This window comes from Podarcis vaucheri (assembly GCF_965113315.1).
Source record: "Podarcis vaucheri genome assembly, chromosome: 5".
Lineage (NCBI taxonomy): Eukaryota > Metazoa > Chordata > Lepidosauria > Squamata > Lacertidae > Podarcis > Podarcis vaucheri.
This window is the reverse complement of record NC_138763.1, coordinates 35238799-35254620: the sequence shown is the minus strand read 5'-3', so window position 1 is coordinate 35254620 and position 15822 is coordinate 35238799. Positions and strand designations below refer to the sequence as shown.

Here is a 15822-nt window from a genome sequence, read left to right as displayed (position 1 = left end):
CTTATATAGACGTAACTTCTGGATTTTATTTCTTGCTCTTCCTATTGTCGAGGCACATTTTTAAATAAAAAAATAGACATGGCAATATTAATAAAGAAACTCAGTAAAACCAAAATATTTTCATACAAAAGCCATATAAAGTGAAGTGGGACAATGTTTATGTGATTGATGTTACAGAAGAATCAGATTCAGCCCAGAAGGTATGGAGCTACTGTTGTGTAATAAATTAAATTAAAATAAATAAATAAATAAATAAAAGAATCTTACCTAATGCTTTCAAATACTCCTCAAAGTTGTCATTGCTGAGCATTTTCCAATAGCCATTGAAATCGGCAGGCATGGTTGGTGCTTGTGTCCTCGTCAATATCAAAGCCTTTCAACTTGTGTGTTAATTCTGCACCATACAGCTCAGAGCCTTTTGCTGAGGCCAAGTCTGAACTCTGGTTTCTTTTATCTGTTCTTCCGGCCATGTAGTTATGCTAGTCCCTTTAAGCCGATTAGCGTCGAAGTGTTACCTTTAAATCCCCCCAAATATCTGAACCTTTTAGCTTGCTAATGACAGCAGGATGGCTTGATTTAAATGGACGAGGTCATTGCCCTTCTATACTGATGGCTGTATGGCCACCGATTAGCTGAGTTTCGATTTTAACTTCTTTCCCTTCCATGCGGCTAAGAAGATGGCTTCTCCTGATACACCAACGGCATATCTTAGTGCTGTATGCAGTGGACACACTAGGTGATTCAAGAAGTGGCAAATTATAGTCTCTGGATTGTCTGAGCTCATCGCCCTCTGTCTTCCAAACCTGTACTCCAAAGAGGTATGAAAGTTCTACCGCAAAAAAAGGAATTGCATTCTGAATTGCTAAATTTATGAAGGAATCCCTGGGCAATAGGTGTTGGGAAGCAGAACTAGATGGCTATTAGATGGCGGAAAAAGAGCCAGTCATTACTCATTGAGCCTTTTAGTATTGGACTTGCACCCCGATTCCAGTTGTCACTCAGCATCTCCAGCAGGGCAGAATGTTTTATTAATCAGCTGAGATAATGCGACGTTTTTGCAGCATGAGAAATAAGCAGTCCTTCACAGAAACCTATTAACTTCAGTGCAAGTAAGCTGGGGGTGGGGTGCGCGCACACACACACACACACACACACACACACACCGTGCAGTACTGCATTATTCAACAATACATTGCTGCTTGAAAAGAATCACTTGAGACCGTAAAGTCTTCTCATCACTTAGGAATACAGCAGGGAAATTTCGAACACGCTGCAGAACAAATAGTTTTCAGTGTAGCATGAGCTCAAGGTTAAATTAATTGAGTTAAGAATTCCAGGGCATTAGCTGCTGTGCCTCTGGATAAAGGCTAGCTCCTTCTCCCATGGGGCGCAAGGTGGCAAGTTGTAATAATCCAGATTCTCATATGTATTTGATGATGCTTAGTTCAGAGTCACACAGTACTTATTTCACATACCTAAAAAATCTGAAAATAACGACCCATCTTCAAACTCTCCCCATTAACATCTGATAGGCATTCTGCTGAAAACAACGACCCAATATCTAAGAGATTCTGAAAGCCGAGGGGTGGTGGGAGAGATCCCCAGAGAAGCCTTTAAAATCCTGAGTAACAAAGCCTAAGTAATTTGTGGCGCAAGGGAAAAATCTGGCAAGAGAAAATCTGCCAGTGGCAGGTGATTTTTAAATTTAAAACACACAAAGACAGAGAGAACAGAGGAGCTGCGCCATCTCATGATAGGAGGGAAAACAACTTAATATGGGGTTGGATCTCTATGCCAGCGCCTCCCATTTATGGATTTGTGGGCCATATACCATTAGCTGCACGAGTTTGGCTTCTTTGCAATGGTGTTTGTCAATAACATAAACTTGCTTACTTGTGTTAATTTACTAGTGTGGGGCTGGAGCTTTTATGTACCAGAGTGGACGGTCCTGGAACAGATATGCAGGCCCCTAGAAGGATCACCCAGTGCAAGAGATGAATCCCTGGAGGAATGTGGCACAAAAAAGCAGGGCTGCCAGGAACCAGGCTGTGTCGATTTCATGCCCTCACCTCAGGCTACAGGAGCAAGTAGAGTGGTTGCATACCTCAGAACACAGCAAGGTGGCAGTGGAAGATACAGTGTACAGAACAATTCCTGATGCTCACCAGAGAAGCAAGAGATGTGTGGTGGCAGCAGCTGACTCCCTATGGAGGGGGACAGAGGCAGCAGTGTGCAAAGGCATGACTCATGGTTTCAGTTGTCTCTACACAAATGTACAGAGTATGGGAAACAAGCAAAAAGAACTTGAGTTCTTAATACAGGATGGCAAATATCACCTAATAGGCATTACTGAAACCTGGTGGGTTGAGACTCATGAGAGGAATGTAGAAATTGAGGAGTACAATCTGCTCAAGAGATACTGATCAAACAAAAAGGGAGGATGTGCCCAGTGAAGTAGGTTAGGCTGAAAATGAGCAGCTGGCTAAAAATTAATAGCTCATTCCATGAACTTCACAGCTGAGCAGGAGTTTGAATTCAGGCACCCCTTGTCTAAAGTCCAACATCCTCTCCATTATTATATTGCAAGTTCTACCTGAAAAATGGTCAGAAATTGAATCGATGAAAAGTCTGCCATATGGCACCCCATATGATTTATCCTCCTTTCAATTTTCCTTGCTTTATTTTCAGCCCCACCCCCAAGCAGGGTAAGGACAAGGGAGTAATGGATGTTTGACAATCACATTGATTGTCAAGCTCTAAAAGACACAGAATTAGGTGTGTTGAAACCAGTTTCCAGAAAAATGTACCACTTCATTTGCAAGTTATAAACATTCTTCCAAAAGTCACATGCAAAATAGGAATTTTATGAAGCTGTATGCAAATCAATGTTTTATATATGGTATTCTGCAACCACCAGATTATTTCAGAATGATAGCAGACCCACAAAAGAAATTCAAAGAGGGAGTGGATGTGTCAATACCTGCCCCCCCAAAGCACCATCCCTTATCATCTCACATTGAGCAGGAAGGTTTGAATGGGAATTTTCTACATGCCAGATGTACTTAGAATCCTGCTTGTGCAGTGTTATTGGTCACAGGAATACTGTGTAAGTGTACTCAGCCAAACATGTGAAGAAACCCCCTTCAGACAATCCTGCATCTGGGGTAGAACCAATGGAGATAGAGACAATGGGGCTGTCTCTTTATTCTCACACACATTGTCTGAACTGCTGAGTAGGCCAGAGGAAAGAAGCATCTTTCAGAATTCTGACTTGTATTCTTCTCTCTTCGTAATGAGGTTGCTGAAGACATTTTTATAGATGATTCCCTGCGTTTGAGCAGGAAGGCAGGCTAGACATATGTCACTGGCACAAACCACATACAGACAATGCTCCTTTGAAATATTGCCCTGAAATAATGGAACGCACAACTTGTGTCTTCTGGGTTGGTTGGTGTTAAGATGAAATATGCTGGATCCTCTCTTTTGTTAAATGCTGAGCGGGTGTGCCCCATGGCAGAAAACTGCATTGCTGTAGTACCTGTGTCACTGCAAATCTGTTGTGCCTGACTGGAAGCAGTTGCCCTTCCATTGTGCTTAGATCCAGCTCCATGACCTGCTTAATTTCTGCCTGGTGACTTTGTAACCAAGAACTAGTATCTGGGTTTGCCTTTTGCTTCCTCCCTCCCACACCTTTTTTTCTTTTGTGTCATGTATTTGAGATTGTAAATTCACACCTGGTCTTTGTTTATTGGATTGCAAGTTATTTCTGAACTTTGTAAGCCACTCTGGGAACCCTTTTCAGCACAACGGCAGAGTTAAAAGACCTTATATAGCTCCCACCCCCTGAATTTATTAGAAGAGCTTGTGAAACACCCATACAGATGTAAAGATGTCAGCTACAGAAAAATATACGTTTTCTCTCTTTGCGTCTTTAGAAATACAAATGCTGCAGTGCTAAAATACAATTTACAAGAAATATTATAAGTCCATTTATGAAGTGAGGGTGGAGGAAGGTGTCCTTGCAAATCCAGTACTGGTAAGTGGGACTGCAGGCAACGGCTTGACAATTTTGCAGTAAAGACACTGAAAGCATTGTGGCATTGCAATGTGGTGAAAGGCTTACAAAAATGGTTCACAACATCCAAAAAGAAAGGAAAGAAACGAAAAACCTCAAACAAAGTCCAGACATAGAATTATAGAATTGTAGAGTTAGAAAGGACCACAAGGGTCACTGAGTCCAATGCCCAACATGGGGTTCAAACCCACAACCCTGAGTTTAATTAAGAGTTTCATGCTTTATTGGCTGAGCTACCAAGAAACAAAAGAAGATTGTAACATCACAATCCCACACCACACAACGTTGGGAGTAAATCTTATGGAAATCAATGGGGCTGACTTACAAGTGAATTGTTTAGGATCACGTGATATGGGAGCTTGTTTTGATTCACTGTCAATAGTGATACTTAAAATGATAAACTTCTTCGCATAACAGATGGCAAGGCAGAAACCAAATGCAGCAGGCAGTCCTTGTTTTAGATTTCCAGTGCCTATAAATAGACTCCAGTGCTTGCAAGGAACATCAGGTGGAACGAGGACTCTTTTTTTCATTCATTTCAACAAGAGGAAAGTGTGCAAAACTGTCTCCAACGCTGAAGGTCAGTGGGGAAGTCCCTTTGTGAACAGAGATATGCTCATTCATCAGTTCTTCACCACAGCTTTTGACTGGCGCAGACGGATTTTTCCATAAAATGGATTACTCTCATATTACCACAACCAAGCTTACTTTCCTTTATAGGCATATTGTTTAGGATTGTCACTCTGAGAAGCAGGTAACTTAGGGCTCAACCACACATCTACCTGCTCTGCTGCTTTCCCCCAGGAAAACCCACTGCTTACAGCTGAACTGGAGCAAAAGTCAGTCAGGTTTTCTCTGAATTGGCATTTGCCCTGATTTAGTGCTGACAGCGGCTTTTTTGAGGGAAAGAGGTGGGGCAAAGGTAATACTATTCGGACCCATGCCTAAAAATCATAGGAAAAGTGGAAACCCACTCAGACCCATGATTTCTAGGCACAGGATAAGTGGAAGTGAGGGCAAGCCCCATATTACCACCAGTCATTAAGAGGGCTGATGACAGAACAATTTCGCTTAAGAGGCTGCAGCAAATCCCCTTCATTTCTTTGTTCAGTCTCATCCGTGTATATATTGTGTTGCTTAATATAGGAAATAACAGAATCTGGAACGAGGTATTTCACACTTTGCCCTTTGCGCAAGGCGTGCCTTATGTTTGTGGCACTGATTTCATTGTGAATCCACTCCCTAACCAAGTGGATATTGTGCTGGTACCTGCTTAAAAGTGCTGACTGAGAGATAAACTGAGAAGGATTGTTGCCAACGCGGCTAATACAAACCAACCCAAATTTTCCCACTATTTCTAAAATGTGTTCTTCCTTCCAGAGGTTAGGTGTTTGAAACGTCTTCAGAACATCAGCTCCACACAGAAGTTTTAACTCAGGGACAACTGCAAGAACATAATATCATTCACATTATTTTCTTTTGCTGAAACATCCCCTTTAGATGTACATTTATATTTGTAGTTTATATGAACACATACACTTAAAATTCAACCAGCATCCTGCTAGAATCTACTGAAGTTAAGGCTGCTTACACAATAAACGTTTAAAGCATATTCCTTCCTCCAAAGAATTCTGGGCACTGAGTTATAATTCCCAGCAACTCTTAAGAAACCACAGTGCCCAGGATTCTCTGAAAGAATGTGCTTTAAAGGTATAGTGTGCGTTTGTAGAATCCTCCATAAAGTGTATTATTTCAAATTGCAAATGGGCACCATATGCCTTTACCCACACGGACCCACCTGTTCCTGCAGTCATTCTCAGAACCCCTCCTGCTTGTGCACACATTCATCCAGCAACAACCAAGAACAAAGCCTTCTCTGTTGTGCCACCAACACTTGGGAGCAGCCTCCCCACTGAAATAAGGCATACTCCAACACTGTTTCACTTCTGAGGCATGTTAGAAACACCTTTCTTTTCTAGCTTCTTCCCTGCCTTTGTCTACCATTATTTTTTCTGGTGTGTGATTCTAACACGTTCTGTCTCCTTTCATCTTCTTCATAAAGTAAATAAATGCAGTCTTTTCAGGATCTTTCTTCAGATTAGCTTCTACAAGAACTTAATAATAATTGCTGCCCTGGCTGACTCCTCCTCACTCCAGCAATATCCTTCTTTAAAGGATATGAATGCAGGTTTCCAGAAAACGAGTGAACATTTAAGCCCACTTATTATACATCTTAATTTGCTTTCCAAATAAGAATATGCGCACTAAGGAAGATCTCCACAATAACAAAATACAGGTTGCTTATTATTACTATTAATTTATTTTGAAATTTTGGAGCAATCAATCTGTTCAAGCTTTAAGGACTGATCCACATATTTCAACAGAGGCAGCTACAAATGTGGATAGGTCCAACTTATAATGCAAGGAGTTTCAGATTCTTTGGGTTTCCAACAAAAGTTTCCATGTAGCAGTGCATGACCATCTCTGAGCTCATGCTGAAAGTGGTCAATAATTTATCAGTTTTGGAAATGAACACACATTAAGACCTGAAGGACACTGGCTCTACCACCTTCCCATGCCCAAAGAAGTACAGGTACCTTTGGGCAGGGCAGAGACATGTGGCTGCTTCAGGAGCTCCAGTAGGAAAAAATGATGCTATGCACACCACTCCCACTGGGTTGCACAATCCTTCCCATTTGTAACCAGCCTTGATTAAATTCTTTGAAAGAATGGGAAACTCATAGAGTTTCCAGCAAATATTTAGAGGTACAGTCATGCAAATATGCATTCATTCATTCACTATCTCACTCATTGCAACACGTAGTTACACACAAGACTCTGCTTTACAGCTGCAAATAAAACGTTTTAAAAATGATGTAAAGTGCAATATACAAATGTGACACTAGATGGTGACAGTGAGGTATGCCAAATTCAATGTATTTTTCAAAACTTTTTTAAAAAAGCATTTTCACAGTGTGTTTTTTTTAGATGTGTGTAGAATCTACCAGTTTCCTTCTCTTGTGTTGATGCTTTGGTTGATACTTTAGTTATGACAAACCACTATTTCCTCAGTGATTGTACAGAGAAAAAGAGTGTGGTTCCCATGTACATATGGGGGCAGCCAACTTGCCCACCCACACATATAGTGTGCCTTGTAGCCTTACAAGGGCAATGTACAAAAAAAAGAGGCTGCCCCTGTTCCATGGGAATTGCAAGTGGGAAGGGAGCTGTTGAAATTAGGTCCTCCTTGTGAGATTCTTACAGGCATCTAGACTAGACTGATTCAGCAGGGGTTACACCCACACCAATTTAGATAGATAGATGATAGATGGATGGATGATAGGATGTGTGTGTTTGGAAAAATCCAAACTATAAAGCATATTCTGAAGCTTGGGGTAGAGATTTATCTAGCAGGTTCCCTCTGAATAAAGATACAAGCAGCCCTCTTTGACAACCAACATCAAATGCCAACATGGTCAAGCAACATACAACACACTATCATCCATCATTCCCGACATTAAAATGTCTATTTTAAAAAATTGTGAGAACAGCGTAAGGCTCTCTCTTCAGAAAGGCATCAAATCTTGAAACCAGAATTGAACAACTAAATGGCTTTTTAAAGAAGGTTGCTGATAGAATCAAGTCTAGAGGGACAAGAAACAGGAATATAACTTCCTTGGACTTTTGAGGGCTACTGTTAAATAATGATCTTGCAGTTTCACAACTGATAATGGTTTTTCTAAACTGCAATTCCAGTAAGAGTGATTCAGTTTCTGTAGCATACTTGAACCTTTTTTATTTTTGGTAAGGTTCTGAATGGAATATCTGAATCAATACTGGTAGCAAAAAAGTTATTCTAATACTCCATAATACCCTGCCAGAAAGGATAACCGAGTTAGCTAAAGGAGAAACTGCCATCAGCACAAAGCAGCTAGCTTTAACAGCCTGCAAGATCTCATTAAGAGACAAAACTCTCAAACCAAAACAGGTAGGAAACCAACCAGGTTATCTGCCCAAGTTCAATGTGAAATGAAATAAGGGTCTCTTATAAAAAGGAAAAGACTACTCTGTATGTGATGCTAAACTCAGTGACCCTTATCGGAGATGTGAAGACCTACTAAAATAAGTTACACAGAAGCAGAAAACGTTTTAAACTGATAGCAGCCTTTGTAAATATCTCAGAGGACCTTTCAAAAGGAAATAGCAAATAACTGAGATGTTCTCAAAAATGGCAGGCTGCTGTTATGCTAACAAGAAAGTAGAGATTTCAGAGAAGCCAGGCTCATTGAGAACTCATTAAAGTCCATCTCAAAGGAGATGCAAGCTTTACAAGGGTCTGAGTTCTTCTCCAGCTCAGATTGAAATCCAAGCTGGAGAAGAATTATAATATTTCCTGGTTGACAAATGTTTTGCAGTCAAGAGAGTGTTCTCTCTTAGCTGAGCTGAAGAAAGCTTCTGTACGCCACAGATCATTCAACCCACCCACCCACCCCCATAAACTCTTTTAAGGAGTCTTGAAGGATGGGCTTTTTTTGGCAGTCAGACATTGCACAACCTGCTGGATGTTGTCCTTTCAATGTACGCTGCCGGAGTAAAAACTAAGGTGTGGAAGCTTATTTCCCATGAGTGCTCCATCTGCACCCCCACTATTTACCCTGCAGTCTCTTTCCTTCCCTCTGTTTAATGTAATGGCATGACATTGAATAGAGGGTGATTTAAGGAGCCAAAATGGGAATTGCTTTTCTTTGTTGCATACAGTAAGGGAAAACAGTATTTGATCCCCTGCTAAATTTGCCCGTTTGCCCTCTGACAAAGAAATGACCAGTCCATAATTTTAATGGTACGTTTATTGTAGCTGTGAGAGACAGAAAAACAGGAAAACCCCCAGAAACCCAGAAGACAAAAGTCAGAGATTGATGGACTGGTCATTTCTTCGTCAGAGGGCAAACAGGCAAATTTAGCAGGGGATCAAATACTTTCCCCCCTCACTGTAGTTAGTATTGTTATTGTTAGTACTGGTCAGAATAGACCCACTGAAATTGATGGAGGCTAACTTATTGATTTTACTCTGTGTAGGTCCTTGCTGAACGCAAGCTTAAGAATAAAAAATGATCTGAGACCTTTCAAAATTTGTTTCCTGAGCTAAATCTCTGCATGCTTAGCGGAGCTTGCCTTTCTCTACAGAAAGTTCTTCCTTAAGTTTTGTTGTTGTTTTTTAAAGCAAGCGTAGAAAATATAATTTAGAAATAGTTAAGTAAAAGGGGTGTTGCAGATGCTGGGTTGGATCCAGGGCTCCCTCCATTTGTTGAAGGGACTTCCTCATGTTAGAGGAAAGTCAGCATGATTCATGGTTGTGGAATAACCTCCCCTCCAAGGTGAGTCTTGCACCATCGTTGTAGGCTTTTTGACAACTGGTGGAATGGATGCTCTTCCATTATCCTGCATTGCTTTTCCATACTCCTGTTAACTTTGCTGTTGGTTAGTTTTGTGTTTTTATTTTACGATTTTTAATAATAATTTGTACTGGGACTATTTGGAGAAGGGCAGGCTGCAAATACAAATCATATATCTATATGTATATGACCCTGGCCTATGATCCATGGGACAACTGGGATAACAGTAGTTACTAACACATTGTGCAAGGTACATATGGAAATTTTTAGCATCAGGCAAGCCTGTCAACAGCATGGGAGGGATTAAACCTAGCTTGGGAGAGATAAGCTAAAATCATTCACTGCTTGCAGGTGGTTGAAGAACATCTGTTGGGGTCTTGACTATGCATTACTAAATAGGAATTAAAAGCTCATTTAGGAGTACATGCAGGGAAGAGTGAGCAAAACTTGGGAGGAAGAGAAAAGGGCTAGAAAGAGAGCTAATCGGGAATTAAAACAAAAAAAGCATAGTTGTGGTTTTAAATTGAAATTTTGGCATCACTGGAATCAGTAGCATTTTCCAGGTGTTCAGGGAGGTAGGTCATGACACAACCTACGCACATTCATTACTGTACTGCTTCACAGGCTCTCAAACTACAATTTGAGACATTTTCTTTCATTTGTTTGTGAGACATGAATGCACACAGTGATGCAATGGCATTGCTGTGGCAGGCTCTACCTCTGTACACTGACATGTACAACTAAACACACAGAAATAAATTTCCCTCTGATTGCAAATCCTGCAAAGTTGTCAGCTGCTTGGAGAGAGCTCCCCACATGCTGTATGTGCAATGGATGCGAGGTAAATCTTGAGGCATGCTAACGAACCACAGGTAGTTGGTAGGGCAGAACCAGCCACCATGATACCAGCAATTCCTTTGTCCACACCTGGGAAGCTGCATCAGATACATCTCCCACAGCATTAGTTTCCCAACTTTTGACCCCTGGCTCCAGCCACAAGCATAAATAAATGCTCTATTTTCCTAGTTAGGCATGGGTATTAATCTGATAAAGGCGCAAGGCATTATCATGTACACAAGGAACACTACCGAAAGCAGTAACAAACCTGTGAGTGATGAAGCAAACGATGCTCCGGCAGCCTTTTCTATGGGCCAATTGTTTTCTCCGGGCAGTTCCTTGATATGGTGTGATTTAAGCAGTTCTTTGTAATGGTGCCTGTGTTAAAATAAAAGGCTCTGTGTAAGGTAATCCTCTCAGAGATACACAAAGCGATTATCTTGCACTTTCAGTTTCTAAAACTCAATCGGCTTTTGTGTACTTCAGGGCTTAATTAGATGGCTGGAGAACTTGCCATATTAATTCTGTGCATTGCAAGATTTGTGTCAATGGCGGCTCACATTCTTGTCCTAACTTGAACATCTTCGATTGACCATTATTTCTTTTTAATGTTGCTTTTACTCCTCTAGGAGATATAACACATGTAAAACGGTATCTTTTGTTGGACTTTAGCTTTATAACACACAATAAAATGTAATAAAGATTTCAGGCATTTACAGAATAAGCTGCAAAATGGTCACATAAAAAAATTGCTCCAATTTCAAAAAGAGGAGAACAACAAAAAAGGTCATTGACTAGGCTCGAAGGTCTTCTTTGAGAATGTCCTATAGAATGTTTTACTTTTTATTCTTTTGAATGGGAGACACCAACAACATAACAGGAACTGCTTAGTTAGCTCCACAGTTGTTTGGATCCAGGCTGGCAAGGAAACCAGGAAGAGCTTTCTAAAAGGTGAGAACATAGAAATATGGAAGGGAACAAACGGAGTAACTCAGCACAGCAAAGCTTTGTCAGGAGATAGGTGAAGCAGATGCTCAGGGTGTGAGGCAAAGGTGGCCTGAAGCCAACAGTGACATCAAAGCTTCTTAGTTGCCCAGACCAGTGACATGCCTGACCTATTTACAAGGATCAAAGAGTCTCCCATGTGGCCTATTTGCGTCGAGAGGCTTCCTTGCTGATGTGACTGGTCTCCTTTGGGGAAGGCTGGATTGGGACATGCTGAATCGTGTCCTCACATTCCCCAGTTGATAGCAGTTCAAGACCCACCATGGAGCTGAATACTGAAAAATTCAAACACAAGCCTGCAGCCAGATTCCAGGAGCAGTTTTCTTCTACAATCAGAACCTATACCATTCAGTGTTGGTTGGTTTGTTCTAAATTGAACCCACTACTCTACAGGCACCCAAATGTAAGGAATGTAAAGTGAGCACAATGAATATGGTTGCCAAAACCCGGTAGACAACTGTAGAGCTACACTCTAAGCAAGCTGCAAGCAATGTGCCAAACTTATTCCGAGGCCTACAAAGGTTAAGAACAAGCTCAATTCACCTCCATATGAACTTCCTCACACCTGAATAAGCAGCAGTGTTGTAGCTGTTTAAAATGTTAAAGACAGGAAGAAGGATTTCCCTCCTCTTGCATTCCTCTACTGGGAGATGTGCCAAAGCTTGACATCTTAAGGCTGCAATCCTATCTATATCTACACTCTCCTGGGAGTAAGTTCTACTAAGCTCGTCGATGGGGGGAATTATTTCTAAGTAAACATGTATAGGGCTGTACTGTAAGTTAGATACATCACAACTAATGCTGATTTGTTTTAACTGATGTTAATGTTGTATTTTTTAAAATGTTGAGATCCACTCTGGAACCTCATGGTGGAAGCAAATAAGAAATCCCAAGAAATAATAATAATACAGTGTTAATTAAGAATAAGAAAAAAGCACCAGCTTTGGAGATGCAGTTTGCCCGCTGTAATTCTCACAGTTTGATTCAGCTAGATATATGATCAGTGTCAGGAGTGCTGCATAGAAAGAGTCCAGCCAAGCCGAGACACAGTATGAGTTGAGGATTACAGAAAGTACCAAGCTATGTGACGAATATACATTCATTTTGTACAGAGATTTCAGTTTGATTATATTTTGCACTTTCAGCAGGCAGTATGTCAATCTACTCATATCGCCTAGCTTTTAAAGCATAAAGAACATACTTGCAAACTTGAATAGAAGGTGTTTTTTTTCCTTCTCTCCTGACAATTCTCAACACCTCTTCCCAAAGTCTGGTGTTGATGCTTTCCAGATGCAGCATCACTAGACATTTTACTTATTTATAGAAGTCCTCAAAGATTAAGCAAAGCAGCTTGTGACAACTGCCTAGCAGAATCTGTTAAGCATTAATTGAATATTGTAATTTTACAGGACAAGGAAGAAGGCATGCATGAACTCTCAAATCGGGTAATGCAAAAGAAATGGGAAGAGAGCTGGATCAAAATACAATTAAGCAACATTTCTTTTCCCATATATTTTGTAGACTCAACAGCAATTCCTTCTTGTCAAGACTGAGGAATAACATAACAATAACAATAAACAAAATATAATTTAGATTCCAGAACTGCAGGAGGCTGGATTAGATGACCCTTGTGGTGCTTTACAATTCTATGATAAAGCAAGATGCAATGCCATTATTGGAGAACTAGAACGTGATCTGTGACAGACATGAATAACTGTCAAGGCATCGAGACAGGAACAAGAGTATGTGCCTGTGTAAAGAAAAAGTAAGTGGGAATAATAGAATAATCCTTGCACTGTAAACTAGCATAAGGATCAGTACAATAGAATGGTAAGCAGGTTTTCAGTGCCTTCAGAAGCAAAAAGTACAAGTGCCTAAAAGAAGGACTATGCCTCCTAGCTCCACGGGAGAAAAAGGTAGAGAGACATCTGAGATGAACTCTGGGAAAGAGAATTTTGGCTTCTTTGGTGAATCAGTTCTGCAGGACTATGGCAAGAATATCCAAAAACTACAGAATGAGAAAATATCAAAGTGACATTTGTTGCAATGAAGCACAACGTACCCAAGCCTACCAAAATTAAGCCTACAGAAGCCAGACATTAGCAAACAACTAGGTTCACTATTTTAATCTGATGCATATCAAAAGATGTCAGATGACTGAAGCAAGCAAGCCAAAACTCAAGAAAGCACCTAGGTTTTTGGGGGGTGCGGACAGGCGGAAGGAAATCCAGGATCCCTAGCTGAGTTAACCTGTAGAAAAAACCTTCCTTGTCTCACAAGTGAAAGACTGACAAACATTTGATCTGCATAGGTGTTTTATTGAAATGTAAGACAAAAACACTGAAGTATACAAAGGATACAGGCCTTCCGGTGATCAAATGAGTTTTGACACAGCCCTCCAGTTTTGTGTCTGCCATGCCACAGCAATGAAAAATGCATTCAGACACCCATTCTAAGCCATCTTCGTTAATGATGACAATGCCAGACAATGTTTTCCTTATATGAGGCAAAAAAACCAACAACTCAAGGTGGGTCTTCTAAGGACTTCAGATTGTTCAACACACAGCCTTAGAAAGCACAAGAGACTTGGAATGAGGAGCAGAATATAAATTTAATCACAGGAAAGCGAACAGCATCTGTCTTGAAGAAGGGAAAAAAATACTACCAAAAGACATTTGGATGAAGCAGACATCAGGGAGTCATGGCTGTAAATGAACCTCAGACAACGAAACAGATAGCTGAGAGGTACCATTTCATCACCATGTATCTCACAGGTCCCTTCATATGTTAGTGAAGGGGTTCACACTGAGAAAGGGACAATGGCTTTGTGCCGCTGGCCCTGCTTCCAACATCACAGTTTACCCCAGACCCTTCCCCAACATCGTAGGCATGGATGGGTATAGCTGGGCAAGCCTGAGTACATAGTTCTTCTCTACACACAAAGGCTTTCCTAGGAACTGAAGTCTGCACCATCAGGACCTCAGGTGTGCCCATATATGCTTAAAGGGCAAGGTCTATGTGCATAGGCATCCCCAGTTCAGATGCTTGAGTGTTAACAATGTGTTCCTATGCACAGGGGGATGTTTACTCCCAGACTAAGTATGAGTAAGCTCCACAAAATACAGTGGCAATTCTGGAATAAACATAGACAGAACTGAGCTGTAATACTCTAATAAAGTGACTGGTAGAAATATCTATACAGCCTTCCTGTTGGAGAGGAACACTGCATTACGAGGAGGGTAATTGGACTCACCTTTGAAGTTCATCCATTTGGTTGAAAAGTGTTAGTTTTCAAACACCAAAGGATATTTTCACTTAATGTTTATAGTGGCTTAGATCAGGCATGTCCAAAATCCGTTTTGGGGGCCTAATCCAGCCTGCTGGTCAGTTTGATCCAGCCCCTGTGGCAGTTTATTTCCTGGGGTTGGCCCTTTGGTCTGCCCTCACAGCCCTTTACTTCATCAAATCTGACCCTCTTTGAAAAAAGTTTGGACACCACTGGCTTAGAGAAAAGTTACCTAGTACATGTGATAAGTTGTTGCACACTAACATGTTTGATTCAAAGGGAGAGCTTCTACAAAAATAATAATCTAAGTTTATTTCTACAGGTATGACTCAAAGATTATGAGAAAATATTGCTCCCCTACCTACTCTGAGCTACAGGTCCAATTTGTTGGCTTTGAAGAACATACATGCTTAGCTAGCAATAATCTAAAATAGCAAAATATTTATTTAGCTTTTCCTGTTATGCCATGATTGGAACTGTATACAGTAATTAGAGTATTCTTCACTCAGGAAGGTTATTGTTGTAATCAAATATATATAACAAGATAACACAGCTTCCAGACTTTCCATTTAACCCTCCGTACTGTTTATGTGTGAAACCATCCAGTGGCCTGGTGGGCTTCAGTACCCCTTTAAAAGCTCTTGGCTCCTTCCCTGGGAGATCAGCCACTTCTTCACTGTAAAGCAGCCTGCCAGCTTTACATTTCCCCTAGTCCTTCTCAAGACATTTTTGGTACACTGAAAGCCCAGATTTGTAAAAATGTAGCATAAGACCCCACTCACTTGAATTTCCTTAGCTCATTCTGCCCTTAGCATATAATTTTGTAGTGCTGGCAAGATTTTTAAAATACAGCTTATCTGAGACACCCCATGATTCTTTTGATCATTGAATGCAGAAGCATCACAGAGAGACATCATCATTACCTGAGAACCACTACAGTCTCACTCCATTGCCTTTGCTCACTCTCCCAAGGGTCTACTCTGATCCAGTCGGAGGTCTCCAGTGCAAGTTGAGCCATGGCTACACGATGCTTTGCTGCTGCCAAACCTTGCTTTCCATACTCATCATTAACTGGTGAAATTATACCTCCAATCACTCGGTACTTTCCTTGGTACAGGGAGAAAACAGAAAGGGGGGGGGGAACAGTCCTTGTATATCTGTTTTGTAATGGTGATAAATGAGGAAATGAAAATTATGTAAACAATAAAAAGCATTGTTCCCTCTCC

At 40.8% G+C, this 15822-nt stretch overlaps 2 protein-coding genes across 5 annotated transcripts in view; both read right to left on the bottom strand.

Annotated features, from left to right (window-relative positions):
- RBP1 (retinol binding protein 1) overlaps positions 1–4240 on the bottom strand; it is a 36964-nt gene extending 32724 nt beyond the window's left edge. Inside the window, exon 1 of the mRNA XM_082221978.1 lies at positions 268–4240. Within this exon, the coding sequence (XP_082078104.1) occupies positions 268–340 (73 nt within the window). The 5' untranslated portion in view covers positions 341–4240. The remainder of the gene's footprint in view (positions 1–267) is intronic.
- Positions 4241–4275: 35 nt separating this feature from the next.
- Positions 4276–15822, bottom strand: part of NMNAT3 (nicotinamide nucleotide adenylyltransferase 3) — a 32112-nt gene continuing 20565 nt past the window's right edge. For all 4 annotated transcript variants that reach the window (XM_082221943.1, XM_082221945.1, XM_082221944.1 and 1 more), the window contains exons 3-5: positions 15520–15703; positions 10574–10683; positions 4276–5519 (exon numbers count right to left, since the gene is read on the bottom strand). In XM_082221943.1, the coding sequence (XP_082078069.1) occupies positions 5104–5519; positions 10574–10683; positions 15520–15703 (710 nt within the window). In that variant the 3' untranslated portion in view covers positions 4276–5103. The remainder of the gene's footprint in view (positions 5520–10573; positions 10684–15519; positions 15704–15822) is intronic.